Source organism: Caloenas nicobarica, chromosome 2 (genome assembly GCF_036013445.1).
Source record: "Caloenas nicobarica isolate bCalNic1 chromosome 2, bCalNic1.hap1, whole genome shotgun sequence".
Lineage (NCBI taxonomy): Eukaryota > Metazoa > Chordata > Aves > Columbiformes > Columbidae > Caloenas > Caloenas nicobarica.
In genome coordinates this window covers 23,545,897-23,565,323 of record NC_088246.1, presented here as the reverse complement: position 1 = coordinate 23,565,323, position 19,427 = coordinate 23,545,897, and the positions used below count along the sequence as shown (strand labels likewise).

Genomic DNA, 19,427 nt, shown 5'->3' with positions numbered 1-19,427 from the left:
TTCTATGTATTTTTCCTCTTGGTGTAGTAATTAATTGCTTGCTTTCTGCAAGAAACAAAATTAATAATAAAAATTATTTTCATACTTCCTGCTGCTTATAAATAGATTTTAAATAAAAGTTTGCTTTAGAGTACAAGGCACAAATCCTGAAAGACTGGCCACTTCAGTAGTAACATTAATTTATTCTGCTGTGATGTCTTACACCGTCAAAGCCTTTTATTGGGGGGCAGGGGTGCATCCCTAAACGCTGCTTTTAAGGATAGCTTTTTGTTAGGCTTTTAAACTTCTGAATAGTCTATGGAATTCATCTTCTGCTTCATATCCAGTCATCTTGCTCAGGACCTCCTTCCGCATGCATACCCAAATTGGTTGGTTAGATTCAGCACTTCGTATCGTTTGGAGCTCTCCAAGCTCATTAGTTTATACTTGATATTTCAGTTACTTTTTGGCTTAAACTACCTTTTGGTTCTGACTTTTAACACTGATTATGCTGCAGGGAAGTGTGTGATTTTCTGTGCACTGTTTTTTCCCCCACAAAATTTCCAAATTTTTACAAAATAGGATCTTACCAGGAACCTGTCAAATCCATAGTGATTTTAGTATGTCTTCATAATGTGTGTCCTGTGATGTTAAGTAAAGTAGCAAGCAAAGCTACATCAGACCCGTGGAATTCCTAAGATGGATTCCAACTGCGTGTACATAGGATTCTAGTACATTGTCAGGTGTTGGTATTCAAGACCTCAAGAGGTATAGGAGACTGGCTCCTTTCTGAAGTGGCAGCTGGGAGACGAGGCAGAATATGTGTGAGCAGCTAAAATGCTACTAGTTGCCAGATTTTAAGCAACTGAATTGAGCTGAAGGAGTTGCAATGAGATCCCTGCGTTTGGCTAGGGAGATATGAGCCAAGTATTTCAACCTTGGCATCAACAGAGAGCTCAGGCGTGAGCCAGTTGCCAGTGCGTAGGAATGGGCTCAATGAGACACGTGCTGGAGTGTTTGGCTTGGCCTCTAGCTGCTGCTTAGTAAGCGAGGTTGTAGGTCCTGTGTAATTTTTGTAAAGTGCATAGGTGTTTTGGATACCTTAGAGACTCAGGTGGCACTAGCAGCTTATAAGCAGGCAGCTGAATCAAACCTTCAGTCAATATAATCCAGAGAGGCTGGTGCAGCTGACCAGCCACTGTAGTGTTCAGGATGTCTAGGCCTGTAATAACTGTATGGGCTGGAGTGGAAGCAATAAAATGTTCACTTAAACCTTCATGTACTTTTCAAGAACTCTAAAGTTTTAGATCTTGCCTATGGACAGAGCTATAACAGTCAGTTTATTGAAAAAGAATAAACACATGAAAAATACTGTAATGTTTTACATGCTTGAGCACAAAATCTGATCTCATATGTCTTGTGGTATGCCACTTATAAAAGGTTGGCAGCAGGGCAAAATAGCACAAGTTCCAGCACTTTCAGACAAGATCACACAATGGTTTTTGCATGAGGTTTGTGTATCTCTAATATTTGTTGTCTGTGCAACTGTTAGGAATTAGAAAAGATAACATGGTCACTTGCAAACCATACAGGATTTGTAGTTCTCCCTTTTTCCTTTGTTTGATAACATTATAAAATGGGTCTGTTTTTTCCTCTCTGGGGAAAAAAAAAAGAGTTGTACAAGTTCAGGGTAAGGTGTCTGTACAGTTCTACATTTTCAGGGCATGCAGGGTGTTTCTAAATTACTTCTGTTTCATTTTAGTAACTCCTCTTGATGTTATCAAAACTCGACTGCAAGCCCAAAGCAATCCATTCTCCAAAGGTAAATAAATGTGTAAGTGTAATGGAGGACACAGTTTGCTTTTTGCTTGTTTCACAACAGTTGTGTTTGTTTCTTCAGTGTAAGTGTGGGGAAAAAAAGGAACCCAGCAATATATACTGAAATTACTAGCGAAAGAATGTGCCAGTGAACATGTACAGTGGAAAAAAATCAAAACAAACATAAATGCGTACCATTTTAAACAGGCTTTTTTTCTGTCTGTCTTAGTATTTTCATTGTGGCAGAAAATACAGCTATTACTGAGTTGAGTTAAAAAAAACCCCCACTATTAATAAAAAACCAAATATTTCATCAGAGGGTTTATGTGATCAGGATGCTATATCAAAGTTAATCTTCTCCAGAATCTTTTGTAAAAGAGCAGTAAGTCACTTCTCACTTGGGTTCTAAATAGATTGAGACATTGCACATTCAAAGATACACCAATGTTTCCTACTATTTAGTTTTAATTAATAAATGAAAAAGGAAAGGAGATGACTGGTGTTCCGTTTTGTATATGGAGATTAAATTTTGCAGTCACACTTGCTGTAAATCAGGAAAAATACTCGTACTTTCTAGCCTGTTTTTTCAGTAAATTCTAAACCCTTCAGAAATCTGAAAATGTGAAGCATGGAGTATGTTTTTCTAATGGCGATAATGTTTTATCGAACAGGTTCAAAGTATGTGATATAGAGGAAATAAAAAACAAGTAGATAGGATGATCTAGTATAAATACAGTCTAACGTAAGATATAATACTTCCACTTGCAATGTGGATGCTGAGGCTACTTAATAAAAGATGTAAAAGTCTGGAATATGTTCATGTAGTTACATACAATAGTGACATTCAGGTTTTATATAGCTTTTAGCCTTTAGCAGATGGTAGTGTAATGTAAATATGTCTCCTGGAGCCTGTGAAGGCAATCTCACTTAGGCATTTTGAGGAAAACATTTGTTCCCTCTTTCCTGTTACGTAATTTGTCATTGAGTTTCCAACATTATTTTACCGCTCTGTGTCTAAACAGAGATAAATCTGTGTTGCTGTTATACCCAATTTGAAATTGCTGCTGAGTAAGAACAATCTTACAAGCATTAACGCTATTCTTATACACCATTTTATTAGGGAAGTGTTTTGTATACTCCAGTGGCCTTATGGATCATATATGTGTTTGTGAGAATGGGGACAGCAAAGCTTGGTATAAAAAACCTGGGCATTTCAAAGGGATGTTGGTAAGAACATTTTCCATTTACAGAAAACTGTATATTGAAAACATTTTTAAGTAGCATACTTTATTGGTTTTTTTCCAAGTTCTAGTAGAATCTGTTATAATTTGAAAGGGCGTTTGTGTGGTTACACTGTAGTTTATTAATTATACTTTCTCCTTTCTACAATAAAATAGGTATTATTTCCTTAGGATGAACAAGGGGACAGCTGTGCATCTCTCCTCACAGGATAATGGTTCTATGATGTTATTTTCCCCACCTGAGCTATATTGCTGGTACTGATTTTCTGTACCTGCTTACAGCTCTTCTGTCCACAGATCTCCCAGTATGCTCCTGAGCTGAACTAACAATGCAGACAATATTTTAAAGTTAAGTTCATGTGTCAAGTTCTGGATCCATTGAAACTTGTAGGACTGGCATTTTACCCCAACACTTGAAGCAGTCTTGCTATTGGACACTGTGGTGCTGCTTCATTTATCAAGATTTTGTTTGATTCTGCCATTAAATTACACTTATGATCAAGGATTTTTCAGAATTGAATATCTGAGAAGAATGACATGTTCATACAAAAGGTTTCTTGAGCAGTTTTATACTGTTGTTTAGAAAAAATAATGTCATAAGTTTGAATTTTTCCATTAACTTCAACATACAATTTTTAGAAAGTCAGTTTTCTAATTGTGATGATTTTATGCCCATTTTTGCTGTGAAAACGTGATTGGTAAAGAAGAATGATTAGCATGTAATTGGATCTCCTTTCCTTAAAACAAAACAAAACAGTGCCGGACAACTGTGCAGTAAAGAACATTGTAGTGGACATTGTAGGTTTCCAGTGATAGGACTGTACAAATGTTCGCAGTATTTGCCCTTATAGTTAGTAAGGTATATAAATATGCTGCTCAGTCACTGGATTTAGTTACATCCTTTCTCCAACCTTTTACATATACCTTTCTGTATTGGAAATTCGTTGGAAATGCACTGTGTATATGGAGAAAACGTAAAATACTAGTGTGGCATTTTCTGTCTTTTTTTTTTTTTTTTTTTTTCTTCTTCAGTGTCTTTTTTGTCAAATCATGGCAGGACCTTTTAGGGTTTCTTGACTCCCCCTCAGAGCTCCATTTTTCAAGTTAGGCTTATTTTAATAAATTGTGTCTTTGTTTTCACCATGCAACTTTTTACCTCAGTGGATCTGTCCATCGAGGCTGTCTCCTCTGGAGCTATTTGCCTTTTTCTTACTGTGAATCCTTTTTCTGATCTGTCAGATTCTATATCTTTTGAGGCGCTGAGATAACGTCTGGTCTTAAGCATATTCTCATCCATCAAATCTCAACCTTTCCCCAAAATGTTTAAGAAAAGTAGGTATCCTAATATTAGAGAGTTTGTCTTTTTGGTTGTGATTTCAGTTGAATGATCTTCAAGGTTTAATGTTCCCCTGCTGTCGGTGGTCTGGGAATATATGGGACAGCTGTGATATTAATTGTAAGCTTCCAAATATATAGTATAGTGTATATACATTGCACATATGTTGTCATATTGTTGTCAGAGAATGCAAGTATTGAAGAATCATTGAGAGTTAATTGCTGTTTCATGCCTAGAATTTTTGTTATGTATTAAAAATATTTTAATACATTTCCACAAGTTGCTCCTCTGCTGAAAATAACTTATCATAGAGCTGTCAGTTACTGATAAAAACTTACTGCTTGGGTCCTTTTAAAAATGGAAGGAAATTCTTAATTTCAAACACACAAATTTTTCTGTCCAGCTCAGTGGAACTATTTGCATGATAGGTGGTGTTAGCAATTACAAAATTGGGATCTTAGAATGATAAGCCATTTTAGAAACATACTGTTTTAATACATTAATTTTGTATTCTGCCAGCTAAAATATATCACTGAGTACAAAAGCTTTGTAGCTAATTATTGCTCTTTGCCTGAATGCATTTTTAGGATGCATTTGTGAAAATTATTCAAATAGAAGGAATTAGATCTCTGTGGAGTGGACTTCCCCCAACACTGTAAGCTGATTGTTCTTTTTTCTTGATAACGTGTTATTAATTACTGTTTAAAAATTTACTCCATTATTTACACAAATTAGTATTTTTTTTTCTAAGTTATTTAAAAAATGGTAAATTCTGAAGTTACAGATAATGATGTAATCGGTTAGATCAGAAACATCTAGAGGCAATATAATTTCTGCCAGATCTTGAGATTTCTCCTTGCAACTTGTTTGACACATTCTCGGTAGTTAAGCAGGAATATCAGACTTCATTATGCCTTTTAGATGTGGTAACCTTACTGTAACCCTCTCTTTGACAGTATCATCGAATCACAGGGTTGAACGTGAATGCTACTCTCTGATTGATATTTGCTATCCTAAGTTGTTACTAGTGACTTTCAATAAGCAACACAGCTGTTTCTACAGACACTGTAGTTTTGCACCTCATTATCATGACTTAATTTTTTTGTTTTAATATCTAACTAGAATCTTCTTTATTCCAAAAAAAGTATTGTTTTTTATCGTATACAATTTTGTCATGGAAAACAGATCATTCCTTCTCTCTCCACAACAGCAATTTACATATTTAAACACTGTTATCAAATCCCTTCCTGGATTCCTCTTAAGGCTAAACAACACCAATCTGTTTTATCTTGTTATTCATACTAACCTATGTCCTCCTCCATAAGCAATCTGAGAAAGTGGTCAAATCTAGCATGTATATTAAAGCTGTATCTTGTAAGACATGAAGTGTTCTGTTACAGTTCTCTTGTTCCAAGTCAAAGAGCCCAGTGGGAAAGCCTTGGCACACTTTTGATTTGCACACAGTGCTCAGTGTAATAGGTATAAAAAAGCAAAGCATGGTGGAGCTCAGGCCTTGTTATTTAAGCTGCAGCAAAATATAAACCTTGAGGATCTAAGTGCACCAAGAGATCTGTGTTTCAGCCATGACAGAGAGATTTTCTTCAACTTATGTTCTGTACTGCTGCAGAGAAGAACCAGCTTCTTGACTGGAGAGAGGTACACAGGTTTAAAAAGAAGATCTAAACTACAACTTGTTGGTTTTCCAGCCGTGACAATCTTCACTGTTTTTTGGTAACAGTGGTATGTGCTATATTGGCACAGACATGACTCCTAGACTGATTACAGATCTTGCTGGTTTTCTTATAGTCTGTATTATGCTGGAATGGAAAAGGCTTGTATTTACTCCTTCCATATTGTCTTTTAAGTAATAAGAATCATAAGTGTTGATTAAGATAGAGGAAATACTCTCCAATTGTAGCTGCTTCCATAATGTTTTGCTTGCTTGCTTGCTTCATATTCAGGTCTTTCAATTCCATTCCTTTATCAAAACAGTTCTGAAGCTGATATGAAATACGTTTTGAGTAAGATAATCCACCATCATTTTGCTTACAGTTTTTCCTAATGAAATTAAAAACTAGAAAACTGGGAAATCAGTGAATTTGAAACTCTGAACTAGAGGCAATGAATCAAAGCTATGGGATTAATACTTTTTCTTCATCCATAACTACACACAGATGGAGATTTAACTTTTCCTTATTTAACCAAAACATGCATTCAACATGGTTGACTCCTGTTTTCCTTTTATTAATTCAGATTCCCTCTCTTATATTTTAGAATAATGGCACTTCCTGCCACAGTGATCTATTTTACCTGCTATGACCAACTGAGTGAAGCTCTAAAATCTAGACTAGGAAAGGATAATGAACATATTCCAGTTCTTGCAGGTTCCTTAAGCAGAGGTAAGTTGTCATCTGTTTAAATACAAACTGAAATAAAATACCTGCATGCTGCTTTCTTGGCCTTGTTTTGTTGATTTGTTTTGGTTTTAAAGTAAATTTGCCGTGGCTTTAAATGTGGGATAGTATTACATGGAGCCAGTCATAGGAAGGAACACTGTAATTACCCAGTATTTCACGGGCAACATAACACTCTAAGCTCAAATAATGTGATTTATTTTTGCTGTTACACTTTCAATACGTTTGTAATTTGTTCAAAATTTTATAGTTCTATACTTTTACTTCCATTTAAGTCTGTTCTGTGATGATTCTAATAATAAACATAATTATTTTCTATAATGGAAGCTACACAGGTAATTACAAGGAAGATGAAAATTGAACTTGTACTGGTTTTATGGCTGTATGGTATAAAGGGACTGAATTTCTTTTTATACTTTCTTACTTTTGTTTATCCTTCTCCTCATCTAGTTTTGTAGGAGTGGGTGAGGTCATATATTTTGGGGCTTCCTTGGAAGGCTGAGACTGTAGTTCCATACTCTACTTGTGACAACTGTGACGAGGAAGACTAGTAGAAAAATAACTGTTATTCTGTGGTGATGTGGCAAATTGTTCTTATTAGGCTGCTCCAGATTTAAAATTCACATGACAAAGAAACCTTCTACCAGCAACAGGAGAAAAGTGAAATGGTTAGAATCCGTTGAACGTGTGATGGGAGCTTGTTAGTGACTGGTGACTCACTGATATTTCAACGAGATGCAAGAGATTTATCAGATACAGATTGCCTGCTAAATATTCTTGATGTTTTGAAATAAGAATAGCAAAGATGCTTAGAAATCAATAAAAGCTTAACCTCTAACCATATTTTTCGTCCTTAACAAAAAACCCACACAAACCTCAGGCCCGGTTTCTTCAAGTTACACTTAAAATGGTAATTATTGAAAAGTAATCTTTATAAGTACTTGAAATTATCAGCCTATTTATGTAATAAATCTAAAAATGAGGATTCTTAACATGTTACATGGATTACAACATGCCAGTATTGAAAAAAGGTAGATAGCTTGTGTGCCCAGAAAATTTAGGTACTGTGAACAGATATGGTATTCTTATCTGGAAAGGAAACTAATTTTGGGAATTATTTCAAGGAAAATGGGAGAGTTGAAAGGAATCCAATATATAAAGCAAGGTGAGATCTGGCTTTAATGTTCAGGAAATATTACTATTAAATGCTGATTTTTTAAAAAGCCCACATTTTTCTCGTTTGCAGTTGGTTCAGTTACTGTAGTGAGCCCCTTGGAGCTTATCAGAACCAGAATGCAGTATCGCAGGTTGTCCTACAAGCAGCTGTACACATGCATCAGTAGTGAAGTGGCTGTAGATGGATGGTTTTCCCTGTGGAGGGGCTGGAGTTCTACTGTTCTGAGAGATGTACCTTTCTCAGGTAGGTTTTATTTTCTGTGCAAGTTTGTATTATGTCAGAAGATCTGTTTATGCATAACTCTTTCAGACTTTTTTTTCTGTGGTTTTAGGTAATTTTAATGGTTAGCTCTAAGAATGACTGAGATTTACTTGGAGTTTTTTGAGTGTTTTTATTTATAAAATCTTTGAGGATCTGTTTTTTTCCCCCTTTTTTGTTTCTGGATACCAGCTAGGGTTCATTGTTGCATTCCCTTACTCTATACTTAGACTGTTGCTTCTCATCTATAGAGTTGTAGAACACCAGGTTGGAAGTGACTTCAAAGATCATCCGGTCCAGCCTTTCTTGGCAAAAAATTAGCTTATGCAGCGACTGTTTTTTGAAGACTTTGAGTAGAAAATTGTCTCTTTGATAGGTGTAGTGGCTATTTCCTTATAGAGAAGCATGCTATATCTAAGTGTCTGATGCTTAATTTTGAAAACATGTACAAAGAGAGAGTGACACAGTAGTGTCTTTGGGAATTTTTTTTAGCCAGATGAATGAAGCTGGAGCACCACTTGTTAGCAAAACTCCGAAGCTGAAACTAGAAGAAAAGTCTTATACAAAGCATAGCTTGTCCTGGGGACTATTCTTTAAGATAACAAAGAGAGGAGATCACACTTTCTCCTTTCTTGTTACACCTCTGCTGTGTTGTAAGCTGCAGAGATAATTGGATGAGACAGCTAAAGGACTGTTTTTGTGTTAATGCCAGTGGTGAGAGCTCCGTTCTCTTGTCAGAGCACTTGTGGATCATCAGGCATCAATTGTCCTTGAAGCAGTTTCTGTCCTTTAGATAGTACCAGGAGTAGCACCTTTGAACACCTTGTGCTGGCCAGAAAAATGCTTCAACCTATTTTGGGGGGCAGAGAACCCTTGAAGTATTTGACCTGCTATCTTTGTTCTCCTACTCAATTCTTAAGATAATCTGTCATGCAATTTAATTTGTGGTTCCCAGCAGTCTAGTGAACCAATCGTTGGTTTGAACTCTTATGGGATTTGAGCACATTTAGATGTGTACCTGGAATAAATTTTAAATTGGCTGTGAACCAAACCAATGCCTGATAAGTGGGGATGATTACAATATTTAGTTAAAAGTTGCACTTGGCAGTTAAGTGAGTTAACAGAACTAAGTTATTTCAGCTGTTTTCTTTTCAGAATGAATAATACTCTGTTTTCTTTCACTTTGTTCCTGGTAGATGTTTGAAGATTGTGGTTGGATTGTATTTCCTGCTTAAGGATCCTGTTACTTGATGAGAATTAATTTAGCCTTCTGTGATAGGCAAGCCTTCTGAACCGATGGAAACCTGCCTTCTCTAAGCCTAAAGATGACTGTCAGAATTCATCTGAACGTTTTGCCCAAAGTGCTTCCTGTTCAATATTCTTTTTTAAATTTCCTTATTTTTCTTCTCTGCCAAATGCATCTTTCTCTTAGGCTGTTCTAAGCTTTATAAGGGAGCTCTAAAAGTCTTCATCTAATTCCCATTGTCTGACTTCAAGTAGCAACTCTTGTTCTCTTACTGATTTTTTGTCTGCAGCAGTGTGGCAGGAGCTAGTGATCTTCCTTCCCTCTGCTGCTTGTCACAGCGTGGGAGGATCTGTGGAAGGCTGTGGAGTGGGGGCACAAGGAAGAGGGCGCTAAGGTGGTATCTGTATGTTCTTCATAGCCCTTTTCAGATTGCTTGCTGTTACTCCACTGGTCCTAAACATCTTTGTTGGTTTTAATTCAGTCTCTACACTGCTCTGGCATTCACTTCACAGCTGTCAGGCACTTGTCTGTGCCCAGCAGTCCGTAGGCATCATGGGGTGCTGGAAAGGTAGAGGCACAGGTTGCCACGCAGCTACTGCCTTATAGGTTAAGGACTATTGTTGAAGAGCCAGAAGTGAGCAGGCAATTAGATGCATGAGTAAAGGAAAATGAATTTTAAAAAAAAGAATCAAAATGAAATGACACGAAACTCAGATTATATAAATCTGAGGGCGTTTAATGCTGCTTAATACATTTTCCAAATGTGCTTTCTGATTATTTTCTCCTTATAAATACTCCATGAAGTTAAGATGTGCTCCCTTAATACCTTCAATCTTAGCTGTTCTGTTTGAATGATGCCCCAATGGCATCATGGTTTCTGGTATTCTCACAGCACAGTCTGCACCTTTGCTGCAGTTTGCTCAAGTTAGCTCTTTCAAGAGGAATTAAAATCAGTGTAACAATTTGTATTGAGAAAGCGGCTCCTCTGTGAAAAGAGTCAAGCAGCACAGCATAACTCAAGCAGCACAGGGTGATTAGAATCCCATTACTAGCCCAAGTATGAATGATGTGCTTCAAGCATATTCCATGGCAGTTTAGCTAGACTGAATAAAACTGAAACTGTTAATGTTTATAAGCACAAGGATTGGGTTAACAATACTACTTGAATAATTCATTAAGTAGTTTTGCAGAGAATATAAATGTAAAAGGTATACAGGGAAGGGAGTCATGCAGGTGCTTAAGCTAAGTTTTGGATTTAGGTAATTTATATTAAATTAGGGTTTTGTACATTTCAATAGTAGATTTTCCTCAAACCCTGAGAACGCCTTCTGAGATACTGCCTACATTTACATTTGCAAAATGTTGGAGGCCAGATATATGTGCTGGCAATCTTCATGGCAAGAAAATCCTTTGATATTTCTCTGCTGGCACAGCCTCCAGAACTTGGTGCTGAATGAGGCACAGTTATCTTCCAGGATATGCAGCTGTTATTTGCAGTATTTATTTGGCTAGCTGCCACAAGGAATCACTCTATAGTTCAGCCTATAGCATACAGTTTGAAGTGTTTGAGAGTGCAGAAAGAGCACAGTTTAGTTTCGCAGATGAAAACAGAAACCAGTGTTATTCCTAAAAGTTGTTCGCCAGGCTTGCCTTTGACAGTCCTCACAGAGGGATTCCCCCCTTAGTAATTTCAGAGAGCACAATTGGATTTCTTGGCTCTCTCAGAATTAAATTTTATACTCTGTCCCCCAGAAGAGTATGAGTCAGTCCTGAGCAACCTTTCATTTTGTATGAAACATTTTTAGAATTAGCAAAATCTGTGAAATCTGTGAAATATGCCTGAAAATATAGCCAATAATTAGAAGCCTACATTTTGATTTCTTTTAAACTGAATTTTAAAAAATCGGTTATGTGAGTTTTGTAGTGCTTGGGTTAGATTGTATTATGGAAGGAGTTACTTTACGGGAATGACAAAATTATTAGGCCAATTTGTATCGTGTGAAGAAATTTGGAATATGGAGATACAGGGAACAAGGCAGTCTGTCCATGGATCATCACAGAGAACACTTCTATTTTGCTTTCAGCTCTTGTTTGGTTTTGCTCCTGTTGCCACAGTAGAATTCTTACATCTGTACTTGATAAAAGAATTTCTGCATTCGATATACAAGTGTAATGCAAGTTTATTTTTTTATAACCATAGCATTGTACTGGCATAATTATGAACGTTTCAAGAAGATGTTGTGCAAAGAAGTTGGTGTACATGAACCAACATTTTTTATTGCTTTTACTTCAGGAGTTGCATCTGGCTCTGTAAGTATCTATTTTTGTTTCTAGTACTACTCTTCATTATTATCACTAATAAACTATTTAAAAGAAGTATAATATTATTCTCTCAGAAATGTTGTATGTTTTGAGGTGCATCTAATTTAAATACATATGGCCTAGCATTCAAGCTGATTAGATGTATCTAAGTAAATTATAATGTTCTGAAATACAAGACTTTTAATAATATCAGGCGCTTGGAATATCAAATCTAGTTTCAAATTGCGTGCACTTTAATTTTTTTTAAATTAAATTTTAATTGTTTGTGCTCTAACGTTAAAAATGATTTCTTTTCCTGATAGATTGCAGCTGTCATAACTCAGCCATTCGATGTAGTGAAAACACATAGGCAGACTGAACTTTGGACGCGTAAGACCTCAGAAAGTAAGTTGCTAGTAAGGAGAAAAAAACCCCATAATGTTTGTAAAATTAAAACCTAGTGTTTGAGTATATAGACTTTTGGTAGGAATTTTAAATATTTGTCTCTTCTTCTAAAGTTTTATCTAACAATTATATCACTAAGGCTTCTTTTCTGTTGTGTCTAAAAACTTTTTTTTCCATTGCTTGGGACCTGGACCACTGAGGGACTTTTGTTAAATAAATGTTAGATCATGTCTTTAAGATTACAGACTGGTAAAAAAGCTGAGCACCTGAACAGTTCCTACTTAGAAACTAATTTGAAGGCCCTAGTTCAGAAAGATGTTATGAAAACTTAGTGCATGGCGTGAGGTTTCGTTCTCTCAGGTAAACTATTTTTTTCTGGTATAATTCCCCCCAAAAATTTGTGTTTCATTGCGGAACAGACAGAGATCAAAAAATCTTTAAATAGTTTGTGTTTTAATTCTTCCCTTGTGCTGATGAATGTAAGAATTCATTGCCAACACCAGTTAGAATCACAAGTAGCGCCATATATTTATTAGGTTGACATTAACTAGATTAATTTGTATTTAAAATTTCATTATGGTTATCTGTAATTTGTACTAGTTTAATTCTTTTCCAAATCCAGTTGCTGTTAGAGTTGGACACTGAGTCTGCATCTACATATTGTATCTCTGTGGCTGCAAAAGTATTTTGCAGCTTCCAGATGCTGTAGGATGTTCCTGCTGAATGTATTCTATGAAACTGTTTCAGCTTCAGTTTAGAAAAAAAATTCTTAATCACTTTCATATTACAGATCAATGAAAACCACATGTGTGGAGTGAAATAGCACAAAAAAATTCCTCCATTTAAAACAGTCGCACATGGCTGCAACGCAGATCGCTTCTTGATGCTGCTGCAGCTGGATTGCTTGTGGTATCTGATTTAGCTCTACAAGGGACTGTGATCCATACCTCATAGACCTATACTTTCCTAAACAAACTTCTAAATTTTGGGAGGATTTGATTTTTGTAAACTTAGATGTAAGGTGTAGTGTCCTAGCTTAATTGTTATATTCATTCTTATGATATCCATTCTCACAACTTACTTTTAGATTTAGTTTACCATAAAGGGCAGTTCTTGTTTAAAAATCTGAATTGTGACAATCTTTTAGCTACATGTATAAAGTGACATGGAGAGGGACTGGCACATTTGACAGCTAGGTGCCTTTTTAAAATTATTTCAGTTACTCTAGTAAGGAATATTGTCTCTATTTATACCTCTTACTCCAGGTGCTACTACAAGTTTTTCTGTATCATGCTATTTTAACTTGAGTATTGTATGAATTTGCATACTGTATGAATTTAACATCCGGTATAAATAGTATGGATAAAATTAACATAAAATTAATTAAACCTAATAATTATATCTAAAGTAACTGTCTCTAATTTCTAAAAATATTTTTCGTGGCATTGTATATGTTCCTTAATTCACTGTTTTCTTGTACTATCTTGAGTTCCACAGGGGGGCCGTCCATCAGCCTGGGCAGTTACAAGGAAAATTGTCGCTCAAAATGGGATTACTGGATTATATGCTGGTAAATCTTTTGATAGCTTTCTAAAAAAACTCAGACCAGAGAGAAAGTTTTTTAATCAGTAACAAATTATTATAGATGTTAGTATGCATAAATTATATAATATTTCCATCTCTGTGAACACTCAGTTATAGAATAGTTTGCATATATTATATAAAGCAACAGACATGCATCCATCCAGAGAGAATGTTGGTGATCTCTTCACAAATTACTAAGCTACACCTGTCCCAGATACACATGATTTATTCAAAAAATAGAGGGATTGGGCTTGACAGATACAGTTGTATTGGCAATTAAAAATGGTGGGAAAAGGTTCATTTCAGGAAATAGTTGTTTTCAAATTTAAATAATTTGTTGATTTCTTAAACCGTAATGCTTGGGTTTTTCAGGAAGAATTGATACAAAGGAAATTAAATGGATTGTAGGTTTGGAAGCTGCAGTATGGAGGTTTTTCTAGACTGAGAAGGTTTCTTAGATGCAGCTTTAGTCCCATGCTAAACTTTCCAAACCATCAGTACTGTTGTAGCACCTATATTTAGGAATAGCCATCCTAATTTTTGTTCTTCATCTCATACTCGTTTCTATGTCAACTTTTTTTGTTCTTTCTGTCTCAGAAACAGAGCTTAAGCTTCAGTGGTATTTTTCTGTCTCCCTTCTTAGTCTTTGAAGAAGATGTGTTATTGAGAACCCAAGAATTCTGAATATGGAGTAGATTTTTTGAAGTAGAATTCACATAATAAAATACTGTTAGTGGCCTGTGGGATACTGGGCCCAGGATAGATCCCATCTACCCTATGATACAGTCATTTTAAGTTGGACTTCAATGCAGTTTTTTTACAGAGGACTGGAAGATATGGCAATTCTACTAGTATTTGTTTGTTTGCTAGGTGGGAGTAATTTTGTCAAATACTGTATATAATATTTGAGACATTCAAGGTCATGCAACAGCTATTCCCCAAGAATTTTTTCCTTACATTTTCTATTATACTAGAAATGTTATTTAGAATATTTGTTAAATTTTTATGTTTAAACAAATGGAGAAATGCAGTCTTGACAATTTAATGGTTCTGAATGAGTCAGAGAGTTTTTTACTTATATGTTATCTCAAGTGTACTCACCTGAGTGCACACATCTTACGTGACTTCCTTACCCTCACTGCACCTACGGAGGGACCATTGCTGCCCAGCTGTGTCCAGTGTTCAGCACATCAGTACATAGTTTAGTGTGTAGCTGGTGGTGTTTCAGTTCCTGTGAACCATTCAGTAAGACAGAATGTCACTGATAAGACTTCATTTAGCTGTGCACTTCCTTGATGTGTTTTATTTCTCTTATTGCATGGACTGTCTTAAAGACAGTCTTTTGGATAGTTTTGGCAAAGATCACTTTTTGTCCGTGAACCATATGCAGTAGCTATTTCTACTGCTGAGCAGCACAGATGTATTCCTGACCATCATAAGACAGCTTGGCCATTTAAACGCTGCAGATTTATAGAACGGAAGAGAAATCCCCAGGAGTACCTTTTGGTGTCTTTTTCAAATCCTGGCAACTCTTTGAAACCAGTGAGCCCTGCCTAATCATATGATGTAATTCGCGGTACTAACTCAAAACCTCCAGCAACAAAGCTGGTCATTTTTCCAAGAGGTCTAGGAGGAAGTAGTATTCCTCCTTATTTTCATCATTATGGCTCAATTGTAAGAGGACTTTCTGGCATCAAGGAGTGCTCATAGAGACCTCACGAGACTTATGAGCATCTTTGCCACTGCATAACTGGCTTTGTGAGCTGGCAAGTGTGACATGAGACAAGAAAAATGACATCATCCTGAAACTGAGGATTTCTTTTAATACATTAGATCTCTCAGGAAATGTTCCATTTCTGTAGTTACCAGAAAGGATTGACTCCCTTCTGAGATAATCACCAGTCTTTTCAGTAACTTGTGGTGGATTTAGCCAGATCCCAGAATATTCTCTTGGAGAATGACATGGAAATTTTTTCACAAATTTGTAGATATTTGGTAGCAGCTATCATGGATCCTGCTAGCCTTATGCCAGAGATTTCTAATTGGCATGCTCTGTCAAGCAAAACAGGAAGAAAAAAACCCCAAACCCTGGATTTCCCTGGAATTGGCATTCTTGCATTCTCATCCATTGTGTCCTAAGTAGCCATAGAATGCAATTTGTGTTTCTACTTGCCAATCTCCTAAGGAAACACAAAAGTGCTTTGATGGTTTAGCTGTATGCTGCTCTCCCCACCCTCATTTCCTCTCTGCAACTACCAGATACTCTTTACCCCACATGGAGAGGAACTTCTTCAATAACTAGACTGAATGTCTCTGTACCCAGGAGAACTTTGTGGTGAACTACTGTGGGCCCGACTAGTTTTTAGGACAACCTGCAAGATGGAGCTGGAACATGCATTTCTGTCATAATGGGAAGGTCTTCTTGGCAGGAAAGCTCAGTATGCCTCAGGAATTCAGGTTTTAGTAGAAAAACTGCTTTTCTGTAAGAACATTCTTGAAATGAAAAATGTATTGTCTTCAATTCTGAAAGTTTTTGTAGAATTTTTAGAACATTTGGTATTATATTGACTGTCCCTCAAGAAATACAATATTGCAGCTCAGTAGCAAAGCAGAGCCTTATACCAGACCATTCTCAAACTTCTGCCTAAAGCAGTGAGAGTATCAGACTACAGCTGTTATTATCTCTTCCATGGAGCTGTGAGCTTTCTGTCAGCAATCCCGAAGGTGCCTCTTATTCTTCTGATGGTCGCGATTCCCTCTTTCTCCTAATTTCTTTCTCTTTTACATTAGAGTAGATCCTTACAACTTAACTAAGCATCACAGCAGTTAAGTGCTTGAGACACAAAGAACTCTACATCATATGGTTTGTCCCTTTTCAATCTCTCAATACGTTATTCTTTCTCTGAGAGGCTACTTCAAGTGGAAATGCTGGTGCTCTGAATGGAGGGCATTTTTACAGTAGATTTGTCTATGCCTCATTATTTCATTGAGGAATGGAGGTGTCAGGGCACAGTTTGAATGGGGGAGGCCAAAAGTTTTCATCCGTGGGTTCAAGAGCAGTAGAATGGTGACTACAGAGCCATTTGAGAAAGATGCTGCTATGTTTGTTTGGCTCTTCTTGATGTTTATTATTGTACCTTACAGAAATTCGTATTTTATTTCTCACCTTCCAAAATACTTGTGCTTCACTGTGGTTCATCGCCATTATCACATTTGTCTTGAAAAACATCAGAGTGCTTAGCAAGATGCCTGCAGTCATTTCAGCCCGTATAAGATGAAATAGAGTATTTTTTCCTGGATGATGGTTTGCTATGAGGTTCCTAGTTCCTCCAGCCTACCTGTAACTAAACATTATTCTGCGCTTCAAAGAAATGCATTTCATGGTGAAGGCTTTTAAGTTTTGCTTCACACTGCTCCATCCATGATTCACATCCAAGTAAATATGAATACCGAGGTTACTACTGTGTTACAGTTTGGGAGTGCACATGTATATTGTGCTGTGATTATCAGTTAATGGAATTGTTTGAGACCTGCCATCCACAAGTGCACTCACTGTCTACCTTCTCTCCCTTTCATTTATTGTGGCTGAGTGGGAATTAAGAGGAAACTCAGGCAGTGCCAGGCATTTCCTACTCTGTACCTGAGTACACACCAAGGCGGTCTGGTGTTGCCACCACATGTGACAGGAGCTGAGGTAATCAGAGTCTCCAGTCTCACATGACAGTGCAAATGGATATTCACAGTGTGAATCTTCAAGCTGCTTGCACATCCTCAGGAATTCTAATTACTGGTTCATATCTTTTTGTGAAGAAGTGCTATCATTCATTAAACAAAAGCAAGTATTTACCTGGGGGTGGAACTTTGCTTTTGTTGAATACGTACATTCAGGTAGTTCTATCGATAATTTACTAGCCCAAGTATCACCAGACTAAAACAGTATCACATCTTAACTAAACTGTTTTTAAAGCGTTCTGCTTTTGAATATCGTCCTTTCTGTGCATGGCAACTGGACATTGAAAATTCAACCTTGAATGTTTATAAAATGCTCATAGTCACAAAGTGCTCTTGACTTCCTGTGTGCCCCCCTCAGGATATCCATCTCCCTCAGCTTTCTTATTTCCCTGGTACCTGTTCAGCTGCCGCGCCCTTCTCCCCGGCTGTAGGGAGATTCCTGTGTCTTTCTGTCGTCAGCAAGCCTGCCTGGTGGGTGAGGCTGCTCTTGCCCTGGTTTGTTGAATGGCTGGGGCAATACTCTGTTGTGGCCATGCACAGAAGCCCTTGGTCATGACACGTGTTGTCACATGTGTCTCTGGAAGCCTAAGGAGGAAAACACAACATATTGAGATTAAAATGGCATTGGGATAAAAACCTACAGTAGCTCATACTTACCTGAACAATGCAAGAGACATTGCAAACCCAGGATACTTACCAGTCTTGACAACGCCACGTTGGTTCATTGAGGTTCCTTGTGTGAATGGCTACACAGCTGGCTGAAGACTTGCAAGACTTGTGTTCGCTGCAGAGATTAAATTGCTTTACTTGCTGTACAGTGATAATGTAGCTGGGTAACAGGATTTGCGTAATTCAGAGCACTGATGCCAGCAGAATTCAAGACACCACTAAGTATCAATATTATTAGACATTTTGGGTGGAATTTGCTTCATAGATTAGGTTACCTACATTTAGGTCGTGACATGCAAGTAACAGAGTGTAGAGACATTCTCTTGATCAGCCTTTATCTTGGTTCAGTCGTGCGCAGGTAGGTGAGATGACTTGGGGCTATTCTGCCTGGTTCTTGCTGCTGTTGCACAAGGACACAAGTTTTCCATAGGTCATGCATCATATGTGCTAGCTCCATGCAGATCTCTGCATTTCAAGTGGAAGTAGATGGCTATGTGTAGACAAGAGGATTCAGCCTTATTTTCCTACCTCTAGGTAAGCTCAATCACTTTCCAAATGCTGAGAAGATCACAGTGGATTGTAACGGGAGACATTTAACACCTAAATTCTATTGTTTCTACATGTGACCAGGATCCTTCCATTTTAATAAACATGCTGTAGGCCTTAGCAGAGAGTGGCAGGGGACTCACACGTTTTATTTGGCAACTGGCTTGAAGGGCTGAGACACATACTTACGGCAGAGGGCACAGCTCAGCACGGTGCTTGAGCCCTTTCCTCCCTGCCTTGATCCATTTCAGCATTCAGGGCTTCTTGCACCTCTTCTTGTTCCACCTGAGAGGTCACAAGCCTCTGCTTGTCCCACATGAGCAGCAGGTTTGCACTGACACTTTGGTGAGGGCACATTCTGCCCCCAAGGCCGCCTCATCTCAGCAGAGATACAGAGGACTTGGGGCAGGCAGGGCCACACAGGATGAGCACGTAGGATTATTACAGTGGTAATACAGCCAGTAATTCTAGTATTTTGGACAGGTAGAACCTCAGTTCTACACTGATAGACTATGACATCAAGATATTATGACCGCCAAATGGTACTACAGCACTTTGGTCTGAAAAGAAATGATAATGAACACTTTCCTTTCTCTCCTGGGCAGGTATTATTCCACGGCTGTCTAAAGTTGCTCCTGCGTGTGCCATAATGATCAGCTCATATGAATACGGAAAGTCTTTCTTTTGTCATTTAAATGAAAAAATGAACCAACGTCCTTAA

At 37.3% G+C, this 19,427-nt stretch overlaps 1 protein-coding gene across 1 annotated transcript in view; it reads left to right on the top strand.

Annotated features, from left to right (window-relative positions):
* SLC25A40 (solute carrier family 25 member 40) overlaps positions 1-19,427 on the top strand; it is a 21,333-nt gene extending 1,906 nt beyond the window's left edge. The window contains exons 3-11 of the mRNA XM_065628117.1: positions 1,742-1,801; positions 2,918-3,024; positions 4,962-5,029; positions 6,649-6,773; positions 8,035-8,208; positions 11,670-11,779; positions 12,094-12,175; positions 13,665-13,745; positions 19,312-19,427. Coding sequence (XP_065484189.1) covers positions 1,742-1,801; positions 2,918-3,024; positions 4,962-5,029; positions 6,649-6,773; positions 8,035-8,208; positions 11,670-11,779; positions 12,094-12,175; positions 13,665-13,745; positions 19,312-19,427 — 923 coding nt within the window. The remainder of the gene's footprint in view (positions 1-1,741; positions 1,802-2,917; positions 3,025-4,961; positions 5,030-6,648; positions 6,774-8,034; positions 8,209-11,669; positions 11,780-12,093; positions 12,176-13,664; positions 13,746-19,311) is intronic.